This window comes from Nematocida homosporus, assembly GCF_024244095.1.
Source record: "Nematocida homosporus strain JUm1504 chromosome Unknown 4449, whole genome shotgun sequence".
Classification (NCBI taxonomy): domain Eukaryota; kingdom Fungi; phylum Microsporidia; genus Nematocida; species Nematocida homosporus.
The window spans coordinates 96,944-117,095 of record NW_026250682.1 but is presented as its reverse complement, the minus strand read 5'-3'; the positions used below and the strand labels follow the sequence as shown (position 1 = coordinate 117,095).

The 20,152-nt window shown below is 41.6% G+C and overlaps 8 protein-coding genes across 8 annotated transcripts; 3 read left to right on the top strand and 5 right to left on the bottom strand.

Moving 5' to 3' along the window:
* Positions 1–108: 108 nt before the first annotated feature.
* On the top strand, positions 109–3,423 carry NEHOM01_0914 (uncharacterized protein; the record flags this gene model as incomplete). Its single annotated transcript, XM_051489792.1, has 1 exon — positions 109–3,423. One exon carries the CDS (start codon positions 109–111, stop codon positions 3,421–3,423), a length of 3,315 nt encoding a protein of 1,104 aa, XP_051345752.1.
* Positions 3,424–4,484: 1,061 nt separating this feature from the next.
* On the bottom strand, positions 4,485–5,813 carry NEHOM01_0913 (uncharacterized protein; the record flags this gene model as incomplete). Its single annotated transcript, XM_051489791.1, has 1 exon — positions 4,485–5,813. The coding sequence occupies one exon, from the start codon at positions 5,811–5,813 to the stop codon at positions 4,485–4,487; it is 1,329 nt and encodes a 442-aa protein (XP_051345751.1).
* A 299-nt stretch (positions 5,814–6,112) lies between these two features.
* NEHOM01_0912 (uncharacterized protein) lies at positions 6,113–9,502 on the bottom strand (the record flags this gene model as incomplete). The annotated part of the gene is made up of 1 exon (XM_051489790.1): positions 6,113–9,502. The coding sequence occupies one exon, from the start codon at positions 9,500–9,502 to the stop codon at positions 6,113–6,115; it is 3,390 nt and encodes a 1,129-aa protein (XP_051345750.1).
* A 507-nt stretch (positions 9,503–10,009) lies between these two features.
* NEHOM01_0911 (uncharacterized protein) lies at positions 10,010–10,762 on the top strand (the record flags this gene model as incomplete). The annotated part of the gene is made up of 1 exon (XM_051489789.1): positions 10,010–10,762. The coding sequence occupies one exon, from the start codon at positions 10,010–10,012 to the stop codon at positions 10,760–10,762; it is 753 nt and encodes a 250-aa protein (XP_051345749.1).
* Positions 10,763–11,470: 708 nt separating this feature from the next.
* On the bottom strand, positions 11,471–13,765 carry NEHOM01_0910 (uncharacterized protein; the record flags this gene model as incomplete). Its single annotated transcript, XM_051489788.1, has 1 exon — positions 11,471–13,765. The coding sequence occupies one exon, from the start codon at positions 13,763–13,765 to the stop codon at positions 11,471–11,473; it is 2,295 nt and encodes a 764-aa protein (XP_051345748.1).
* A 578-nt stretch (positions 13,766–14,343) lies between these two features.
* Positions 14,344–17,541, bottom strand: NEHOM01_0909 (uncharacterized protein; the record flags this gene model as incomplete). Its single annotated transcript, XM_051489787.1, has 1 exon — positions 14,344–17,541. The coding sequence occupies one exon, from the start codon at positions 17,539–17,541 to the stop codon at positions 14,344–14,346; it is 3,198 nt and encodes a 1,065-aa protein (XP_051345747.1).
* Positions 17,542–18,100: 559 nt separating this feature from the next.
* Positions 18,101–18,958, top strand: NEHOM01_0908 (uncharacterized protein; the record flags this gene model as incomplete). The annotated part of the gene is made up of 1 exon (XM_051489786.1): positions 18,101–18,958. One exon carries the CDS (start codon positions 18,101–18,103, stop codon positions 18,956–18,958), a length of 858 nt encoding a protein of 285 aa, XP_051345746.1.
* A 154-nt stretch (positions 18,959–19,112) lies between these two features.
* NEHOM01_0907 (uncharacterized protein) lies at positions 19,113–19,799 on the bottom strand (the record flags this gene model as incomplete). Its single annotated transcript, XM_051489785.1, has 1 exon — positions 19,113–19,799. One exon carries the CDS (start codon positions 19,797–19,799, stop codon positions 19,113–19,115), a length of 687 nt encoding a protein of 228 aa, XP_051345745.1.
* Positions 19,800–20,152: the final 353 nt, after the last annotated feature.

Genomic DNA, 20,152 nt, shown 5'->3' with positions numbered 1-20,152 from the left:
GTTTTTATTAAGGTTATATTTTCAACTTTCTTAAACACCTTTATCTTATCAAATTGTTTGTTAAATAGCCTTGTGATGGCTATATAGTCAAAGGTATTTGCAAAATCTATGACATTATCTCTGCGCATGAAGACACTATCAGGTGCGTACATTCAAAACAAATTAAGATACTCATTGTTAGTCGCCAATAATCACAAACCTAGCCATAAGACTAGAACTACTTCCCTAATAATCAATGCTTCTACAACCAAGATGTCTTGCTGTCGATTAGCGATCTCTAACTGGACTGTAGTTAGATTGTGTGTTCTGCTGGTACTGTTTAGTTGGACCAGTATAGTCAGTAGCTCGAGTATGGAAGTAGATGAACCGGATTTGCTAACTTCAAAGGAGGTAGTTGAATCTCTAAATAGGATTGGTTTCTGGTGGGATGAGTTTACCCCGCGTATTGAGGTTATATCCCATTCTCCAGAGAGAACCAGCCCAAATCCAGCCCACCCTAGCTCTACACAGAACCAGGCACCTATGTATGCGATAAGCTTTTCAACCCATCCTAACTTTATACGGAGCGGGACACCTATGTATAAGACACGCTTTTCAGGCTGGTGCATTTCTTATTCAGTCCCAAAGAAGCCAATCTTATTGAAGAAAGCACTGGATGAAATAAGAAGGATTGCTGTAGTTGAGGCCCAGCAAATTAGTATTTTCTATACTGTGGTCGATGTAAGTTCCCATAAAGAATGTTTGTTGCTTCTGTGTCGGGTTCTGAACCTAGTTGAGTGTGAGAAGGCGGAACTTCTAGTTAGTCTCAGTCACAAATCTCGCACAATTAGCTTTCTACCTGGCGTTTCAGATAACTTTGATTTAGATATGCATCGGCAAGCGGCTGAAGATGCCATTAAATGGGCTAGCACGGCTCCATTTCATTTGGTTATGCAGCTACGTATTGACTCGCATGTCTTTCTAACGTACATATTTAATGGCCTCGTTATATTGCGACCTGTTTCACAGATCACTATCTATAATGAATACCTTCCAGATATTTCTAAGTATCTCGAGCGCTTAAACCTCACAGCTGACTCTGCCGTTATAATTGACCATATCATGCCACATGTTACGGTTGACGTGAAATTCGTTCAAGAGGCTGCTCATAAATGCGCCAAAGTCATATTCGCTCTTGACAAAAACGGTGGCATAAAAACACTAACCGGATTTAAGAAACCATCTGCTACAAGCCCAGCTATAATGATATCTGCACCATGGCCTGACATCCAAGACACTGCAATGCACAATAAGTCCTCAGCCCATCTTCATGGTCTAATATATAATGATTGGCATCACCGGGAATGGATTCAAGGATTGGTTAAGATCAACAAATCTGAATCGTGTCCTAGCCCCCTCATCTTTGTCGATAATCTTATTGTGGTACTCGTGACTTCGCACCTTTGCGATTTCTTGGCCTTCCACAAGAAAGCATTCTTCGTGGATTCCTTTGCCAAATGTGGCATTTCCATTGGCAATGTTGAGGTTGAGTATGCTGCTGGCCGAGAGGATTTCTTTCAAGGATTAGAGACTCTTTATGAGGCCGAGGCTTTATTAAAAGATCCAGCAGATCTTGTTGATAAGAATATCGTGTGCCTTGGTCATGCACTTAGTGACACTAGTTGGGAACTTAAAGAACCGGTCCATATCAGACTTGATGGCTCACGTTTCACTCCAATCTGCTCGCATATACGCTACACAAAACTTACTGTTAGTGGTGATATAAAGCCTAAGCCGGGGCAGTCCGGCCTGTGCAATGGTTTTCTAAATATGATACGAAGTATCAATGCGCAAGAACTTTGCATCTTAAATGTGCGTAATTGTCCTTCAATTGGCACCAACTTTGACATGGCCAAACTAAAAAGCGAGATAGATAGACCTCTAAGATTCAACATCAATGTCGGGACTTTGATTCTAGATAATGTTGATGATTGCATTTTATACCGAATGCTAGGTTACTATGAGTTTACTAACTCAAAACCAACTGAAATCCATCTCCTAAACCAACGCTTCACTAGTCTTGCGATTGCCCAAATACTAGCTCTTCCTATGGCCGAAAAGATCTCTAAAATCGTAATTGATAGCATCAGTCGTCTAAATGAGGTCAAGTATTTCCACGAGCGAAAGGAATTGAATGAGTTCTCACTGTTTAACTATCTCAAGAAGCGTAAAAGGACGGAAACAACTCAAAAACTTGACCTCCATAAGCTCGTCCTAATTCCTGAACCCATCATCTTCGACTCGTATAACATACCTTTACAAGCTCTCAAAGATCTTGGTGTCCAAATACTAACCCCGCCTGATAAATACAACACTGATCCTCCTTTCCCCAACCAACCTCATATGATAGATATGCAAAAGCTCATTTATTGCACTATTACCCTTGATGTCTTAAAAGCCGATCTTTTTAAATGTCATGCCACCCCTTTCGCCCAACCTAACCTACCTCCAAACACAATCCAGCTTGATTCCATTACTAATATGTTCCTGCGCATAAGTGACGCCCATTTCCTAACTAGAACTGATTTGAATACTATTGTCTGCCGGCTGCGCTGTCGATTCAAAAATCTAGCCATTCTCTGGCTGGCCAACTTTAAACTGATCGAAGAAGTCCGGAGATTGGGTTCGTACAAATTTATGGCCAATAATCTACCCCATCTTCAGCTTATTCAGATCGAGGACATAATGCCTAACAAAGGCTCAATTGAACTGGAGCTACAACCATATCTTGATAATATGCATACAATTAATCAATGTCCTAAAGCTATATTCACCGCAATATCATATATCCTGCTGTCTCAACTTTACACCCGTTGTGACAAAGTTGAGGACTACATCCCCGATTACAAGGACATCAATCCGACCTTTCAAACCATCATAACTAACCTCCAGGAATTGAAGAGGACTGGCAAAATTCCTTACTGTTCACAATGTCGAAGAACCCTTTATATGCCCCCGGAAGACATAGAAGTTAATCAGGCAGATATTGCGGAACGTGAGCGCCAAGTTGATTCGGATGTAAACACCAAAATGATGTGTTATCTTAATTGTGGGCTTCCGATTTGCATTTATTGTGCCAAGCCAGATTATAAAATACTTCTCGATCATTGTGTCTCTTGCGAATACTCAAATAGAAGTAAACCTGTCTTCAACCGGCTTATAAAGACTTCCTCGCCGATTTTCATCTTCCCTGATAGTAGTGCTAATATCTCTATTACCGATCCTGGGCGACTCCAAACCATACCATGGAAGGACAATCTCTACTACTTTTACTTATCCTATGAAGATCCAGGGGTCTTACGCAATGCCGACGAAAAGGACCGCCTTAAACACATCTATCACACTGAGTGCAGAGAAACCAATCGCTTCAATGCCTCTAAGTAAGCCAACCGGACTTTTCATCCACTTTAGTGTGAAAGAACCAATAACCCGGCAACTCTAACCTTGTCCTACAAATACTAACCCCATAGTGGCACTAGCTTATTTTGGTGCTTTCAACCACTATATCACCCCACCCACCCCTCTATTCACTTAACCCAATACCCTTTTGAGCTACTCAATGGAATCTATCCATCTCAACCCTACACCACTACATCATCACTACATTACACCACCACAACTCAAATAAATCAAACTAGCACAACTTCTCTATGTCTTCTTTATTGTCCTAACCCAATGAAACCAGACTACATTGCTTATCTTAATATTACGCTCTGGTCTCTGTAGCCCCTAAATATCTCCAACCGTAACACTTCTATTCAACAGCCCAAGTCTCTACTAGTCTACTACTTGACATTGTAATCGACTGAAGCAGATCTAAATTCACAACAGACCAAACAAACACTAAGTGAAAGTAAAACTCAAGAAGAACTCAACCAAATTTCAAAATGAACACTATTGAATTTATTTTAAGATTAGCCTTATACTAACCCAATTGAATAGATATTTGAACCTGATCTAATGAAGAAGTCGGCAAGAAAACCACGCTGAGTATTGTCCACACATTTAACATCCAGATATTAATGTAGTGCCGTAATACTAACCACTACCCAATTTCCACACGATCTACCTGATTAATGGTAAGTTACACACTACTTAGTACTAAACCAAGACTAACACGTAACTTTAATATAACCAGGAGGCTTTAACCAGTTTAGTTTTGCATATCTTATCTACATTTGATATGACGTCATCCTCACACTCACACCTATATTTACTTAATAAACGGTACCAGCGTTCGTCTCAAGGAATGTCTTTAATGAAGTATGTATTGGCTAATGGATGTTATCCATCCCATGGGCACTACAGTAACTTAATGTGGTATAACTTAGTGTAACTTAATGTAATGTAAAGTAATATGTGCATTCAGTTTAATAAGATGGCGGTAATAAGATGGTGGTAATAAGGTGAGGGTAATAAGGTGAAGATAAAGGGGATGTATTGGGTTAGGCTACATTGAGGACAAGGAGGGAGTAGAGGCGGTGGGTGGCAAGTTCTTTGTAGGTAAGGGAGTTAGTGGTGGAAAGGAGGGCTGTGGTGAATTGCTGGACTTGGTCGGAGGTGAGAGTTTTGAAAAGGGCTTTGTACTCCAGGAGAGTGTTGTTGAAGTGAGTAAAGGATGGCGCGGTTTTGGTAAGGAAGAAGTGGAAGAAGGCATCCAGGTGCTCTTGGATTTGGGAAAGGCTGGTTTGGGGAGTAAATGTAGGTGTTGTAGTGGTAGAAGATTGGGGTGGGATTGGTGTAGTGGTAGTGTTTGTGGTAGTGCTTGGGAGATGGTAAGTTTGGTCTTCGGGGATGTTAAGAAGAGAACGAGTAAGAGTACGGATGTTGGAGGAAGGAATGGTTTGGCGAGCGGTGGTGAATGGATCAAAGATTTCTAGCTGGGGAAGGCGGCCGTTGAATGACTCGTAGAGGAAAAGAGCTTGTTTGGGACTGAGGACAGTTAGGAGAGGGTAGAGAACTTCTCTTTCACGAGGGAGATTGAGGTAGAGATGGGGGATAATGGCTTGTATTTGTGGCCAGAAAGGATCAGAATGATTAAACATGGTAATTAGAACGTGTAGGAAAGAAGGAAGAATGGTTTTGTTCTTCTTGTACATTTTGATAAAGAGGTTGCAGTAGTAGAGAAGATTAGGAGTAGGACGGGCTAACCCAAGAATGATAGCAGCAAGAATGTCTTTGAAACCAATGCCTTCGTGCTTGCTTAGGTTGAATAGTTCGATGGTAGCTAGAGTTGGGTTGAGGCCGTAGGCTTGGATGGTTTTGTACGCTGTAAAAGTATCACGGAAAGAGTTAAGGTAGTCTTGGCTGCTAAGGTGCATGAGAATTTGGTGGACTTCTTCTACTCCAGTGAAATCGGCGGGGAGAGTTAAAGAGAATGGTGTGATATTGCATGGGTTTTCAACTGCTTCTTCTTTGGGGTCAATGACTAAACTTAGTAGAAGTGAGGCTTGGTGTGCTGAAAGGGAACTTTGAATGATTTCGGTGACTATTTGGGTGTTCCATCTTCGTTCTAAGTAAAGAATCGCGTTGGTTAAGAGGAAGTAGTCGGAAGAAGCATTCTTAAGGATTTCTATTTCATGTGCGGTGATTTCTTCGGTGGAAATGCCTTCCTTAGCAAGTTCATTAAAGATGTAGTTGGCTAGTGAGTGTTTTTGGGGCATGTTAGTGATAAGTATTTCAAGTTCATTTTTGGCCGTAGTATAATCAGGAATAATTCGGGCTAAATACTTATTGAGAGAAGTTTCACCAAGATGGAGTAATTCGTCGTTCATCGCAAAAAAAAGAGGCTAGTATTGGGTTAAGTAGCTGAATTATCTATTGTGGTGGTATTTTGATAGTGTTGATGTGGTATTTTGATAGTATTTTGATGTGATAAATTGATATGTTAAGTTGCTAGAGGAAGCAATTGATTTGATTTAGGTTTGAGTTAGGTTTATTGAGTTGGTGTTGGGTTGGTGTACTATTTGATGTTGGCCCTAGAATTAGGTGGGATCGAGTGGTTTGGGTGCTTAATGGACTTGAGTGACTCATTGGGTTAGTATTGGCTTGCATTCTCAGATGCTGGTGCTGATTAGATGACGCTTACTTCCTTGGGAACGTCATGGTTTGGGTTTTTATCAAGGCCGCGGAGAAGGTTGTCTATCTGGCTATAGGGTATGTAGAAATAGATTTGCTCATTGTCCCATGTATAGGCATTGAGTTGGTCGGGGTTGGGGTGGAGTGTTTTAACACTGTCTTCGGCAAAGATAAACCTAGATAGAGGAATGCCGATGAGCCGGTGGGGATTGTCGTAGACGTTTGGTGTACGGCAGGTGGGACATTGAGTGCTCGGCATCTTTTTCATCTTGGGTATGCACTCATTGCAGATGCGGTGCCCGCATTTGAGATAGCAAAGTGCTGCGAAGTTGTCGCTTGAGTTATATAAGTTGTGGGTGGGCGATGAAGTTAGGAAACAGGATATGTTTTTCCATCCTCTTTCGCTAGGGACCATACCAAGAACCCGGAAACAAACGGGACATTCGAAATCAGTCTTGTTTTCCTTAATGGAATTTACGATCATTTTGAGGGATGCTTTGGGAAAGGCATGATTCGAGACAAACTTGTCGATTTGGTCGATAAAGGCAATAAACCGGAGCAAGGTTGCCGATGATATTGCGGTGAGTTCGGGCCGGTAATTAAAGACATTTGACACCATGGCATGGCTATACAGTTGGATTGGTAATCTAACATGCTTTTGCGAGAACAGGTCAATTTCTATGTAAATATTGGCAAGCGTGCATAGGCCATAAACCCAATATTTGTGAGATCTCAGTGCAAATGTTGCCCGACATGTCAGCCTGACATTGGCTAGTCGTAATGCAACCAGATCCTTAAATAAGCAAGCTACCCAGCGGATAATTGTTATCAAGTCTGGCTCGTTTAGGGATTGGCGGCGAGAGAACTCCAGTCGTAATTCCTCGACGGATTGTCGGAGGAGAGTAGGGAGTGGTCGGTGTTGGGTCCTGGTTGGAGTCTGGTGGGCCTTGAGGCCGGCTTCTAGGGCCGCTAGAGTAATGTTATAGAGCGTAAACAGTCTTTTGTGTACTGCTAGATTGGCAATGGGGTTTGATGCGGCGCCTTTGATATAATCTTCTAGTGGCATCGCTGATAGTTGAATATTATAGCTGGCAAGCTTCTGGATGAGCTTAGTATATAAGCTAAAGTTGAGACAGCCTAGTTGCAATGATAGTTTGTGCAAGTTAAGTGTGTTGAGTGCGTTGAATGTGTCGAGTGAGCTGAGTGAGCTGAATGTGTCAAGACTTCCCGATGGATTGTGCTGTTTCATTGCTGCCTTTATATATCTGAATATTGAGAATCCATTGGTTTGGTTGGTTTTTTGTTGGAAATTGATCACTTCGTTTAGTCCCAGAATGTTGTTAATCTCGAGTAATGCGATTTGCTCGGTTTGAGGAAGTGAGAGAACTTCGGCAATGGCAAGGTTGCTGAAGTGCTGGTTTAGAAGGTATATTTCGATTGGGTTTGTAAAAGTGTAATGTCCTAGCATCCAATAAATGATTTGTTGGTCAACGTTATCTAGTATCAGGAATTTGACGTTAAGATGCCATTTGGTTGACTTAGCTATTTTTGATTTGAGAACGGATATGTTAAACTGAGTCTCGATTTGCTTATCGTTGCGGATATTAGAGATTTTAAGTTCTTTGGCCGTGAGGCTTTGAAGTACAGTTAGTAGAAGGATGCATTTCTTGACCGGCTTCTTCTCGTCGGAGTCGTTGCCACCAGAAATCCTGATGCATGTATAGTGTATACAGCGACAGAAGTGCATGTGCCAACGGCTTGAGCAGTCTCGGGTGGCAAAGCATATATAGCTCTGGCGATTGTCATCTATTTGGATCTTGTTGAGCCAGATATTGAGTGTTTCTTGAAGCATCCAGTTGGGATCGCTGAGTTTGTCTCCGCAACATATAACCGCCCTTGTTAGAACTTCCGTTGGCATTGTATCCAACGCTTTGATGCCGTAAAATGCTTCTAAGGTGGCATACAAATCTACTCGGTCTTCCTGATAGTCAAATTGAATCTGTTCAAAGGATATGCCTAGTTTGGTAAAGTCCTCTTGTTTGTACATCAGTTTATAGTAATCTGTGGATTGGCATGGTAGATTGTTGTCGATTGTGATAATGCCTAGAGATGCGGAGATGCGGAAGTCAGAAGAGACTGGGTTTTGAGAGGGTTGGCGCCCGGTCTGGTTAGAAAGATGGGAGACCAATATGCCTTCAATAGTATGGACGTGTATTAGAGATTTGTTGTGCACGCAGAGATACTGGATGGTTGCCCAGCTGGCTTTCAGAGACATCTTTGGGTGCTTTATAATAGCATTTTCAAGACCGTCTATTGTGCTTATACCTGGCCTGTCTGGATGGCCTATAATGAAAAGCTGCTTGCACTTGACCGGGAGTGTTTGGAGCAGGTTGAGATCAATATCTGATGTGCTATGCGTCCATTCAAATGAAAATTCATATCCGTTGATTAGCGACACGTGCTGAAGGAGAGAAATGGCATCGATTTGGTTATCATCTAAATAGACGCTTGAAATAGGCCTTTGTATGATAATTCCATGGCGTAGCAATTCTGTGTGCTGCTCCTTGCTTTGGATGTTTGTAAACTGGAGTCGGCATTTTAGCGTGTAAGAAGCATGTTTGACGGTATCGCGTGCCTCTATCTGGATTTTCTTCAAATCCTCTGGGCTTTTAGCTATCTCTTCGTGATGCCGAGGATCCAAGCATAGCTCCAGGACCATACAGTCTAGCATGTTGACGACTCGAGATAGAATTTGTAAATTGATTGAGGTTATTCCTGGGTTAGAATGGGCATAATTGATAGTAGCATGGCTCGTCTTAATAAACGCGATCTTTCTTAGCTCAAATAGTACTAGTCGGGCCTTATGTATATGTATGTATGCGGGTAGATGAAAGGTGAGATATTGGGTTGGGTATTCGACCACATAAATGGGTGTCTCCCATGCCGCTAAGCTGCATTGGGTTGGCAATGAATTGTCAGCTCCGCCTACTTTTTCTGGTTCGTTGGGGTGGTAGGACTTAACGATCAGTGCCCGCCCCACGCTTTTAAATTCAAAACCCATTGACTCCATCATTAGAATCATTGCATCGGAGCTGGGTAGCTCGTTTTGTGCAGCAACTAGGGATATGTTGGTGCTTATGCCTGAGACATAAATCGAACTAACTATTAAGAGAAGCAGACACAGCCTAGCAACATTGCCAGGCTTAATTTCCTTAAAATGATCACTGCGGTTTGTAGAGGCGCTAGCTGTGCTAGGAGCAAGCATAATAATGTGTTTGATACTCTGAACAGCTTGACGAACACATAACTGGTTTGAGATTGATGTTGATCTGTGGCTAATTAGATGAGTTTTGGTTGGCTTGTTCATAGATAGAGATAGCGGCATAATCTGTGGAAATAAAAAAGAAGATAGCCTGATAGCCCTAATTGCCACTGGGCAATGCCTAACATGGTAATCAATTGATGGTAAGCCTATTAAGTTGGGTTGCGATTAAGTTGGATTCTGTTAGATTAAGTTGGTCCTGATGCTAACTTGGATTGGTTTGGGGACTTGCCAGATAGGTTTCCTGGAAGCTGGTGCATGTTAGTGTATGTTAGTACATATCTAGATCTGGGGTATATGTCAAAGAAATTGAAGTAGGACTAAAGCTAATGTAAAGTAAAAATGAAACCATACTGAGTTAATCTTAATTTGGGTTGGTTTTAGTTTAGTTTAATATTAGGGCTAGTATAAAACATAGACGGGTTGGATTAAAATAGAGTGAGAATAGAAGTAAATGGATGGCGTAGAAAGGCAATCAAACAACTAAATCTGTGCCAAGTCCGTGAGTTGTCTATCTAGATCAATATTAAATTGTAGACATAAACTTTGTAGTTTTGAAATAGAGATAAAATGAAAATTGACAGGGTGTTATTATTGCCGTTGATAGTGTTTACGAGCTTAGTTTGTTCGATTGTGGGAAGCCAGAATTACATCTATGTTCATAAGATCATCGATATATATGAGCATGTCTCTGATATGGCGAAGTTTTATAGAATCACAACAATAGAAGCCAAGCTTTATTATCCTAATGTAAAAGTCCATAATAATCTTCCGACGTCAGTTGTGATGTTGGTGGAGATGCAAAAAGGCAAGACAGGGTTGCAAGGGGTAAACGAAGTCAAACAAAGAGTCTCGTCGCTAATCGATGGCATGCAGGGGCGGGTGGGGGAAGTTGATATTATTATCTTCGATTGGTGTGTAGCTCCTTTTATAACACCCACTGTCAAGTTGCCGCCAAACACTGGTTCAAAATTGAGCAGCACTGTTAAGGCATATGTATGCAACATGTTTAATGAGCGCTTTAGTGAGGCTAAAATCCCGCATGGCGGTTCATTTGCGCTTCTAATGCATCCGCCAGTGGGCCCAACGCCAGCTATAAACAAATGGAAAGAAGATGATCAAGATGATGAGGAAGAGGGCGTTACTCTTATTTATAATGACATCAAAAATGGGTTCTATGGACCATTTTCGGCGATCTTTAAGCAAGTGGAGCAAGACAACAGGCAAAATAAGGCCACAGATAATGGGAATTTTGTGAGCAACTTGCTTCATCAAGCACAGAGTTGGTTTGCGCGAACTGACTTGAACAACCAGAAAGACTAGCTATTCCAAACAGGGACGGAGGCATTTTGCTGGTGTTAGTTCGTTAATAACAAGGCTGTCTTTGAAATCTGAAGACGAAATAAAGCAAGCTTGTTAAAACTGGCATAGCCATTAGCTCATTGTTAAATTGTGGTGTTTGAAGGATTATTTGGTAGTGGTGTTACAGAAGATAGGTTTGTCTTGTTGCTTTCATAACTATTGGTGTAGTATCCAATACGAAGTCCATCTTAACTAATACATACTCTATTAAAGATATTCCTTGAGATAAGTGTGGGTACCATTTATTGAGTAAATAAAGATGTGGGTGTGAGATGACGTTATATTAAGTTCGTGTTGGTATTAGTGTGGTGTCCGTCATCCCCCACACATCTTAATGAGGTTCTCAAATCGTTTCTACTTTTAGACGAGTAAGTACAGATAATGTAGATATTTATTCCGTACTACTTTAGATAAGCCAATACATTCCAAAAGAAATCTCAATCTTGCTATCACTGGTTTCAGAGTATAAATATACGACGAAGATTGATAAAAGACTTTCCAAAACTTTCCAAGACCCTCTATGACATACATGAAAAACTTACAGAAGACTATACCAGATCTAGAAACGGTTCAGACTCGCATACTAACCCAATTTGTCTCTCGTCGAGTATATTTGGATGAGAGGTCTTATACCTCCCTTGAGCACTGCAATAAGCCCTTTCTTGATCTTCATAGCTGAATAGTTGCTGTCGGATGCTGTTTGGTGAGGTATTCTTTGGGCAGCATGGGTTTAATCTTAATGCCATGGCGCTGAAGTTCAGCCATTGCATCGGGATACATGATATAGTCTTCGTTGTTTGCATATAAAACCAGTTTGTGCAGGCCAAGGTCTTCGCTTGATCGTTTGTGTTTTTGTGCATTATCGATACACCTCAAGAGTGAAAACTTCTCACCCTTCCCCCGCCGGTCGTAATGTTTTACTTCGTGTAGCCCGCTGAATTCATTAATGACAAGTGAGCCAATCTCTTGAGGCCCCGGGTGAAGGAAAAGAATCTGGGCAATGGCAAGATTATTGAAGTGCTGGTTTTGAAGGTATATTGTGATTAAGCTAGTAAAGGTGTAGCACCCCAGCATCCAGTAAATGATCTTTTCATCAACATTGTCTAGCACCAGGGTGTTAAGAGCGAGAGGCCACTTGGTTTGTTGGGCCGCTTTTAACCTTAGAGTGATTATATCAAAGTAAGTAGTGGTATCGCTATGGGTGCGAACATTAGAGATTTTGAGCTCTTGGGCGGTGATGCTTTGGAAGATGCTTAGAAGAGAAATGCACCGCTCGACTTGTTTCTTGTTTGGAGTACGGTTGCCGGCAATCTCAATGACTGCATAGTGTATATTCTGGCAGAAACAGTCGAGGTGGTTAGTTCTCTTGTATCTCTTGATCTCAGAACTTAACTTGCGTTGATTAAGTTGGATGCTAACAGTTTCGTCAAGTGTCCAGTCTGGGTCGTTAAGTTGGTCACCGCAACATATAATATTCTTGTTCAAACCTACGTCAGGCCTATCTAATAAAGCATAGACGTCCACAAAGAATTGCATGGTTGCATCAAAATCTATTCGACCGACCTGATATTTGACCATAATCTCCTTGGCCTTAATGCCGTGCTTGATAAAGACATCCGTAGTGGACACTTCCTTGTAGTATTTTCGAGAGTTACATGGTGCATTTTTGTCAATTTCAAGTGTGACTTTATCAGCAAAGATCTTAGGTTTGAGCCATTTTGATCCGTGCCGGGTTTGGTGCATTTGTTGGATATAGCTTTGGGAAACATGACGGGCGCGAAGAGAGAAAACTTGAATTGGAGACGCATTGTGCTCGCTCATGTACAGGAGAGCCTTCCACGGAACTTCTAGAGAGACTGTGGAATATTTATCAACTGCGTTTTCAAGACCAACTATGGTCAGCTCCATGGCATTGCGGTCACAAAGCGCTATCCTTCCGCAGCCTGTTGTGCCGGGAAGAGAGCTAAAATCAAACACTGCATTCTCTGGACAGTGTTTAGAAACGATGGTGTATCCCTTTTTCAATGGAAACTGGTTAAAAGGTGCAAGTGATTGGGGTCTGACTTGTGACAAATAAAGGCTTGAAATTGGCCGCCATAGAGCAATGCCATAGTAGATTAAAAGAAAGACTTCCGTCTTGGTTTCTGGGCTAAATTGCAGCTCACATATTGGGCCATAAACAGCATGCTTGGATGTGTTTTGTGCTTCTTGCAGACAAGCCTTTATCCAGTCTATCTGATTGATGGCCGGGTTTTCTTCCTGGTCATCTGTAAGGCACATTTCGAGCTGCGAACAGTCAACCATATTAACAACCCGAGATAAAATTCGCGGAAATATCTCGTGGCCGCTGATCTTGGCAGGCAATAGTATGACCAAAAAATGATCAACCTTAATAGAGGCAATCTTTCTTAGCTCATTCAAGGCGGCCGCAGCCTTATCTAAATTGAAGTAGGAAGGCAATTCAAAACTGATCATTAGACCGGCATACGTTACCACATAGCTAGGTATATTATTTGACGCTGAGTTAGGATCCAATGCAGGCTCTTTTACTTGGTTAGGAATATAGGCATAAACCGTCACAGCCGGGTTCGGACTATCAAATGAAAACCCAATTAATGTCATGATGTTGGCTACTTGTTTCGAATCGGGCAAGGTCATCTGAATATTCTTAGGCGATCCCGCGTGGCTAGTTAGAAAGACCAGCAAGGCCAGCAAGAGATACAGCCCAATACTAACCCTACTTTGCCTACTCTTTAAACACCATGTCTTGAGTAACTTTGCGATGTTCAGTGCTGGTGCAGATATAGTGGCACGTACAGTGTTCAGGATAGAGTCGCTAGTGCCATTATGAATTAGCATTCTGTTTAGCGTGTTTAATGGGAGGACACAAAGTGCTTTTTGTGGTCCTAAAGATAGTGGCATAAGATATGGAAAGAAAAAGAATAGATCTAAACAACCTACCATTTCTTAAAAAAGATCTATTTGATAGGCATCTTAGCTAAAGCTAACCCAACACGAACCCAAAGTTTCTACTAAACAATAAAGATAGACCCATCTTACACCGATCACCAGCGGGCTAATATATAGATTTTAATTGAATTGTTGTGAAGTAGATCAGTTTATTTTGATAACAAGCTACATGGCGTTCCCAATGTTGCTCAATCAGTGTTCGGGTGGGTTCGTCTTAGCATTGGGTTAGAATGGCCTATTTAACGATATCATAATGTAGTGCTGTCATACGATCACTACTCATTTCTCGCACCGATTAACCTGATCACTGGCAATCTACTCACTACTTAGTCCAGGATACTTTAACCAAAGTGATTTTAGATATCTACACTACACTCAGTACGAAGTCATCCTATCTCAACATAACCATCATATTTATCTAATAAAAGGTACCGGCGCTCGTATCAAGGAATGTCTTTAATGGTGTATGTATTAGTTAAGATAGACTTCGTATTGGGTTAGTATACCAACTAGATCTTATACATAATGTAGGCTAAATAGAAATCAAACCGGTTTATTAATAGCAAGCCCGTTCAAATGACATAAATTGGATTATTGCGATCATAGATTATGTCTTCATTGAACTTGGTAAAGATATCAGTTGTATCCTTATAGGCGACGTATAGATAGACATTTCCATCGCACCAGGTCATGCTTCTAAGCTGTTCGCTATCAATAAACGATGAATAGACGTTGTTCGGGGTAAATAAAAAGCTAGATAGAGGAGCACTGATAAGCCGATGGGCATCACTATATACGATTGGCACGCGACAAAATGAACAACGGTTGTCCAGGTTCTCCTTAAATCGAACCACACAATCATTGCAGAATGAGTGGCCACACTTAAGATAGCAAACCGTGGTGAAATGCTGATCAGGATCGAACGGATGAGCAGCTTCCCGGTCGGCAGGCCTGTCTTCTTGTGTTGCTAGCACATAAAGGCTGTTACTACAAATCATGCAACTAATCTGGGTGCCGCTTTCTTGAAGATCGCTTATAACCTTTCGAAGAGGCGCATTAAGGTCAATGCGCTGAGAAAGGAAATTGCCAAGCTCGTTAGAGTGGGCAACAAGTTGAGATATCATTTTAGAAGGCAGCCCAAACAAAGCATGTTTGGGACTAGTAACGTGTTTCACTAAGCTAAGGCGATATGGCTTGGTTAGCAATTCGATAGGCCCCTCATCTGAATCCGAAGGCTTTAGTTGAATACTACTGAGCAGCTCTAGTCCAGCAAATAAATAGTTGTGCGAAGTAATCAAATCAATTTCCCTCTGAGTCCATATAGCATTTGATATCCGCAGAGCCTTTACGTTCGTAAACCGACAGGCTAACCAGCGAATGATAGTTAATAGGTGGCATTCATCTAACAAAAACGGGTCATCGAATAACAAAAATAGTCTCTCAACGGAACTTTTACGAACTGGAGTTCGACTTAGAGATGATAGACCCGCGTTTCTGGCCAAACAGTTGTTTAAATCACTTGTTAAGTCATTTAGCGTGATGTGGTCGAGTGCAAACTCTTTCTTGTCTAACATTGTTGGGTCAGCATTGGGGTTTGTCGTTTCCCATGTGATATATTCTTCGAATGTCATATGTTGGAGCAGAACACCATAGCTTAGCAGTTTGCTTATGATGGCTCGATGCGAAGTAAAGCTGGCATCTTCCAGGTGCAAAGACAACTTGCGTAGGCTCTGAGGATCATGCTCTGGATTTTCCGAATCGGCGGATTTGAATAACGAGAATCCCTCGAATTGATCTGGCTGCTCGTAGTATTTGACTTCATTTAAATCAAGGAAGTCATTAATCACGAGCAGGCCGATCGGCTGGGCCGCAGGAAGAGACAAGAAGAGGGCAATGCCAAGATTAGCAAACCGCTGGTTCACAACATATATTTCGATTAACTCGGCAAAAATGTACTGTCCCAATATCCAGTATAGAATCTCTGTATCGACATTGTCTAGTACCACGGTTTTGGCATTGAGATGCTGTTTGGGCGCACTATCTACTCTTTCTTGGAAGGCATGCAAGTCAAAGCTGGTGGCATCTTGACTCTGGCCACGAACATTCGATATTTCAAGTGCAACGGCGGCAATGTTATGGAATAGAGATAGAAGATTGATACACGCTAGAACCTGGTCAGTGGATGGATTTATATCACCCTTAATACTGATGATTTGGTAGCGTATGTACTGGCAGAAGCACATGTAGCGTTGGGATCTGTAGAGCATAATCTCATTATCCAATTGGGGATGGTCGAGCTGGATGCAAATCGGGGTTTGAATGCTCCACCAGGGATTGTCGAGTTTGTCACCACAACATACAACATGTTTATCCCTAACCCCTACAGGTATTTCTGATAAGACGTTGAGATTCTGAAAGAACTTTAGCGTTTGGCGCAAGTCGTCCCGGCCGGGCCTATAATCAAGATAAACCCAGTCTACAGATATGCCGAGTTGAGCAAAGGCCTCCGAGGAGAATAAATCCTTGTAGTATTCTAAATAACTGCAGGGCTGGTAAGTGGGAATAAAAACGTTGGCCTGGGTTGCAATAATGCGAGGTTCGGGAATTGTTTGTTCTTGAGGAAGTTCGCGCATTAGTTGGACCGTAGACGGGATGGCATCAAAACCTAAAATAGTATGAACGTGAATTAGAGGCTGGCAGGGCTTGCTTAGATAGCGAAGCACATCCGAACCGGCTTTCAAAGATAGCGTTGGCTGTCTAGCAATGGCCTTTTCAAGACCGGTCAAGGTAATTCTTTCAAATGCTTTAGCAAATCGGATAATGATTAGATCGCATCTAGGAGACGTATGAAGGAAGCTAAGATCCAAATCAACTTGCATAGGCAGCCAAACAAAAGAGATAGTGTAGCCTTCTTGTAAGGGCAGCTCGGCAATGCGAGAGCTACTTTGGAACTCATCTTCCTCTACAGAGATACTTGCGATCTCTCGCAGCAAAACTATGCCACTATCTAGGAATTTCAAAAGACTGTTATTCTTTGAAGTTGAAAATTGAATGTTGCACACTGAATTATACTTGGCGTGGGCAACAGCATTTTGGGCTTCTAGTAGGCAAATAGATCGGTCTGGTTGGGGTTTATGCACTTTCTTGCTCCGTCCAGGGTTGAAAGAAATATCCAATTCACTACAATCTAACAGGTTAACAATTCGAGATAGAATTCGCAGGTTTTCCCAATGATACTTGGGATCGAGTAGTGAATAAGAAACACAGCATGCGGGCACACGAATCGTGGCAATCTTTCTTAATTCTTCCAAAACTCTATTAATCATAGTTGGGCCAGAGTAGTTGGGCATTTCAAAATGGAAATCCAGACCTGAATACTCTATTACATAACTAGGTACATTACGCAATGTTGGGTCTGTTAGATTCGAGGATGGGATAGGGCTCGTGTCTGAGGCTGGTTCCTGTAATTGGGTAGGGTTATAGTGTGTAACCGTGATGACGCGAGGTGAATTACTGGCACAATTATAGATATAATCATAAGCATCATCATCACCAGTAGTGACAAAGCCAAACCCAATCCTTTCGAGAGTTATGCGCATCTCATCCGAGGTTGGCAAACTCTTCTGAGTACTCATACCAGTCTCACAACCCCCACGAACATCCTGCAATAGTAATAACAAACAATACAAAATCAACCCGATGTACAGCCCAAACATTTTTAAACGATAGATTTGGAATCTACCAACAGACATTACTTTCTGATTAATCATATGTATAAAAAGTAAAATTACCTTATTAGGAAATAAGACTAACAAGGAAACAGGACTAATAAGGAAATAAGACTAACAAGGAAGTTTAGTCAGTTTTAAAAATTAGACTTACTCTATCACTACAACCACAACAGATCTTAAAATAAGTACAGCATCCTACCTCACTCGTTGTTTCTATTCACCAACAGGTGCATTATAATAAATCGTGGTTCTAATATACTATTATCTCAGTTAGTGTGGAAGAACCAATGTATCCACCGCGCCATAATTATCCAAATCAGCTGAGCCATACCAAAATCCAACGACTTCTCTAGGTCAACTATTAACTACTCCCAATTGTGCCATAGTAATTATGCCATAGCAATCATCTTTAGAGTCTTCTTTATACCTCTTCAAGCGCTTAGTGGCAGCCGGCCCAGTTAAGACACCAACAGCTCTGCTTTATTTCATTCTTACAATGGGCCGGCGTTAGGCAGCTGATTTGCTGAGCCTAACCTTGTTATTAAGATCCCTCGATCTTTCAATCTTAGCATTTAACTAAGCTGTGTCTATTTTGTTGATGATGAAGAAAGTGCAGCTAAACAACAACCAGGAGATGGATGTTTTAGGGTTAGGGACATATGAGATGAAAGTAGAAAATGTGGATGGGGCAGTTAAAGCCGCAATGAAAACTGGATACCGATTATACGACACAGCTCAGGTTTATAAGAACGAAGCCGAAGTAAGTGCAGCTATTGCAGCCACAGGAATCAGCCGAAATGAGATCTTTTTGACCACTAAAATTGCCACCACCAACCAGGGCTATGATGCCGCCAAAGCCTCAGTCCTCGATAGTTTGGCCAAAATGAAGCAGGAGTACCTGGACCTAGTGCTAATTCATTGGCCCGGAGCCAAAGGAGTCGATCTGCAAAGCCCCCAAAACAAAGATCTACGTCACGGATCTTTCCGGGCCTTAGTTGAGTTGCAGAAAGCCGGCAAAGTCAAGAACATTGGCGTGAGCAACTTTATGGCCTCGCATTTGCGCGGCATTTTAGAAACCTTTGATGAGAAGCCACAAGTCAACCAAATCGAATTTTCACCTATCTGCTACCCCGCCAAAGACATTGCCTATGCCCAGGAGAACAAAGTAGCCGTACAGGCCTATTCTACTTTAGGCCGCGGCCAACTTCTCTCCTCAGAATGGATCAACCAGTACCCAATCCTTCAACAGCTCCAGAAGAAAGGCAGCATTGCCCAGTACCTCCTTAAATGGGTCATTGACAAAGACTGCCTAGTCATTCCCAAGTCCATCACTCCCCAGCGCATTCAAGAGAACTTCGACGCTCTATCAGTCACCTTAACCGAAGAGGAAACCCAGGCCCTGGACAACTTCCCAATCAGCCACCGAACGTGCTGGGACCCCAACACCATTCTCTAATCAACTTAATCCCAATTCAAACAACAAACAGCAAATCCAACACTAACCCAATACTAACCACACCAAAGTCAAATCAACATATCTACGTACCTGAATAAATTTATTGGGTTAATTATGGTTTAATCATAACTGAATTTAGCTGAGTTTAGTTCAATTAGATAAGATTGGGCTGATATTTTGGACGGGTTGCTTGGGTCGAAGAAGACTCAAGATTATCCCAATTTCCACAGAACTCTTCTTGTTTAGATACTTTAGAGCGTTTGCTAGGCTTAGGGTCTTCTTCTTCTATAAAGGTGCTAGCAAAGGAGCCCATTCGGTTAAGGATCATGTTGCACTCCTCAATGTTGGTGGCCACCTTCTTCTTTTTCTTCTTGGGCGCCCGTTTCTTATCAAAGAAGGAAGAAAGCATTTCAAAATGTCCGCCTGAGATTGAGTTTACCTCATTAATCAAAGAGTTAAAGTTGTAGAGATCAGATTGGGTTGTGTTGGTATTAGTTTGGGTAGAGGTTGGGTTGGTATTAGTATGAGTATTAGTATTGGCTGAAGTAATGTTAAGCGCAGTGCTACTAAGGCCTATTCGCCCCCTGCCATTATCTATTTCATCACAGTCTGACCTATTACAATCCAACTCATCATCCATTTCATTGTCTACCTCTTCAATACTGCTATCACTATCAGAAGAACCATCGCGAAGTCCACTAGCTACTTCAAAAAAATCATCTTCAAGATCGTTATTGTGAATTCGTTTGTTTAGGAGGGTAAATACCTCTTGTTCTTCTTGAGTTTGGGGTACGTAATTCGCATCTTTAGAGAAAACGAGTCCATTGTACTTCTTGTCCATTAAAAGTTTTGCTGGTATTCGGTTAAGTTGAGTTGGTATTTGGTTGAGTTGAGTTGATATTCGGTTAAGTTACGTTGGTATTTGATTGAGTTAAGTTGGTATTTGGTTGGTATTGTATTAAGATAAAGTGCGAGTAGGCTAGATATAGTAATTTGTGGTGGTAGTATTTAGTTCAGAACAAACTGTTCCGACGAGAGATCAAGAATAAATAGTAGTAGATAACAATAGGTAGAAGTGAAAGCTCCATTGGATTAGTATGTCTAGTGGATTTGAGTTGAGTTGAGTTGAGTTAAGTTGAGTTGAGTTAAGTTAAGTTGAGTTGAGTTGAGTTGAGTTGAGTTGAGTTGAGTTGA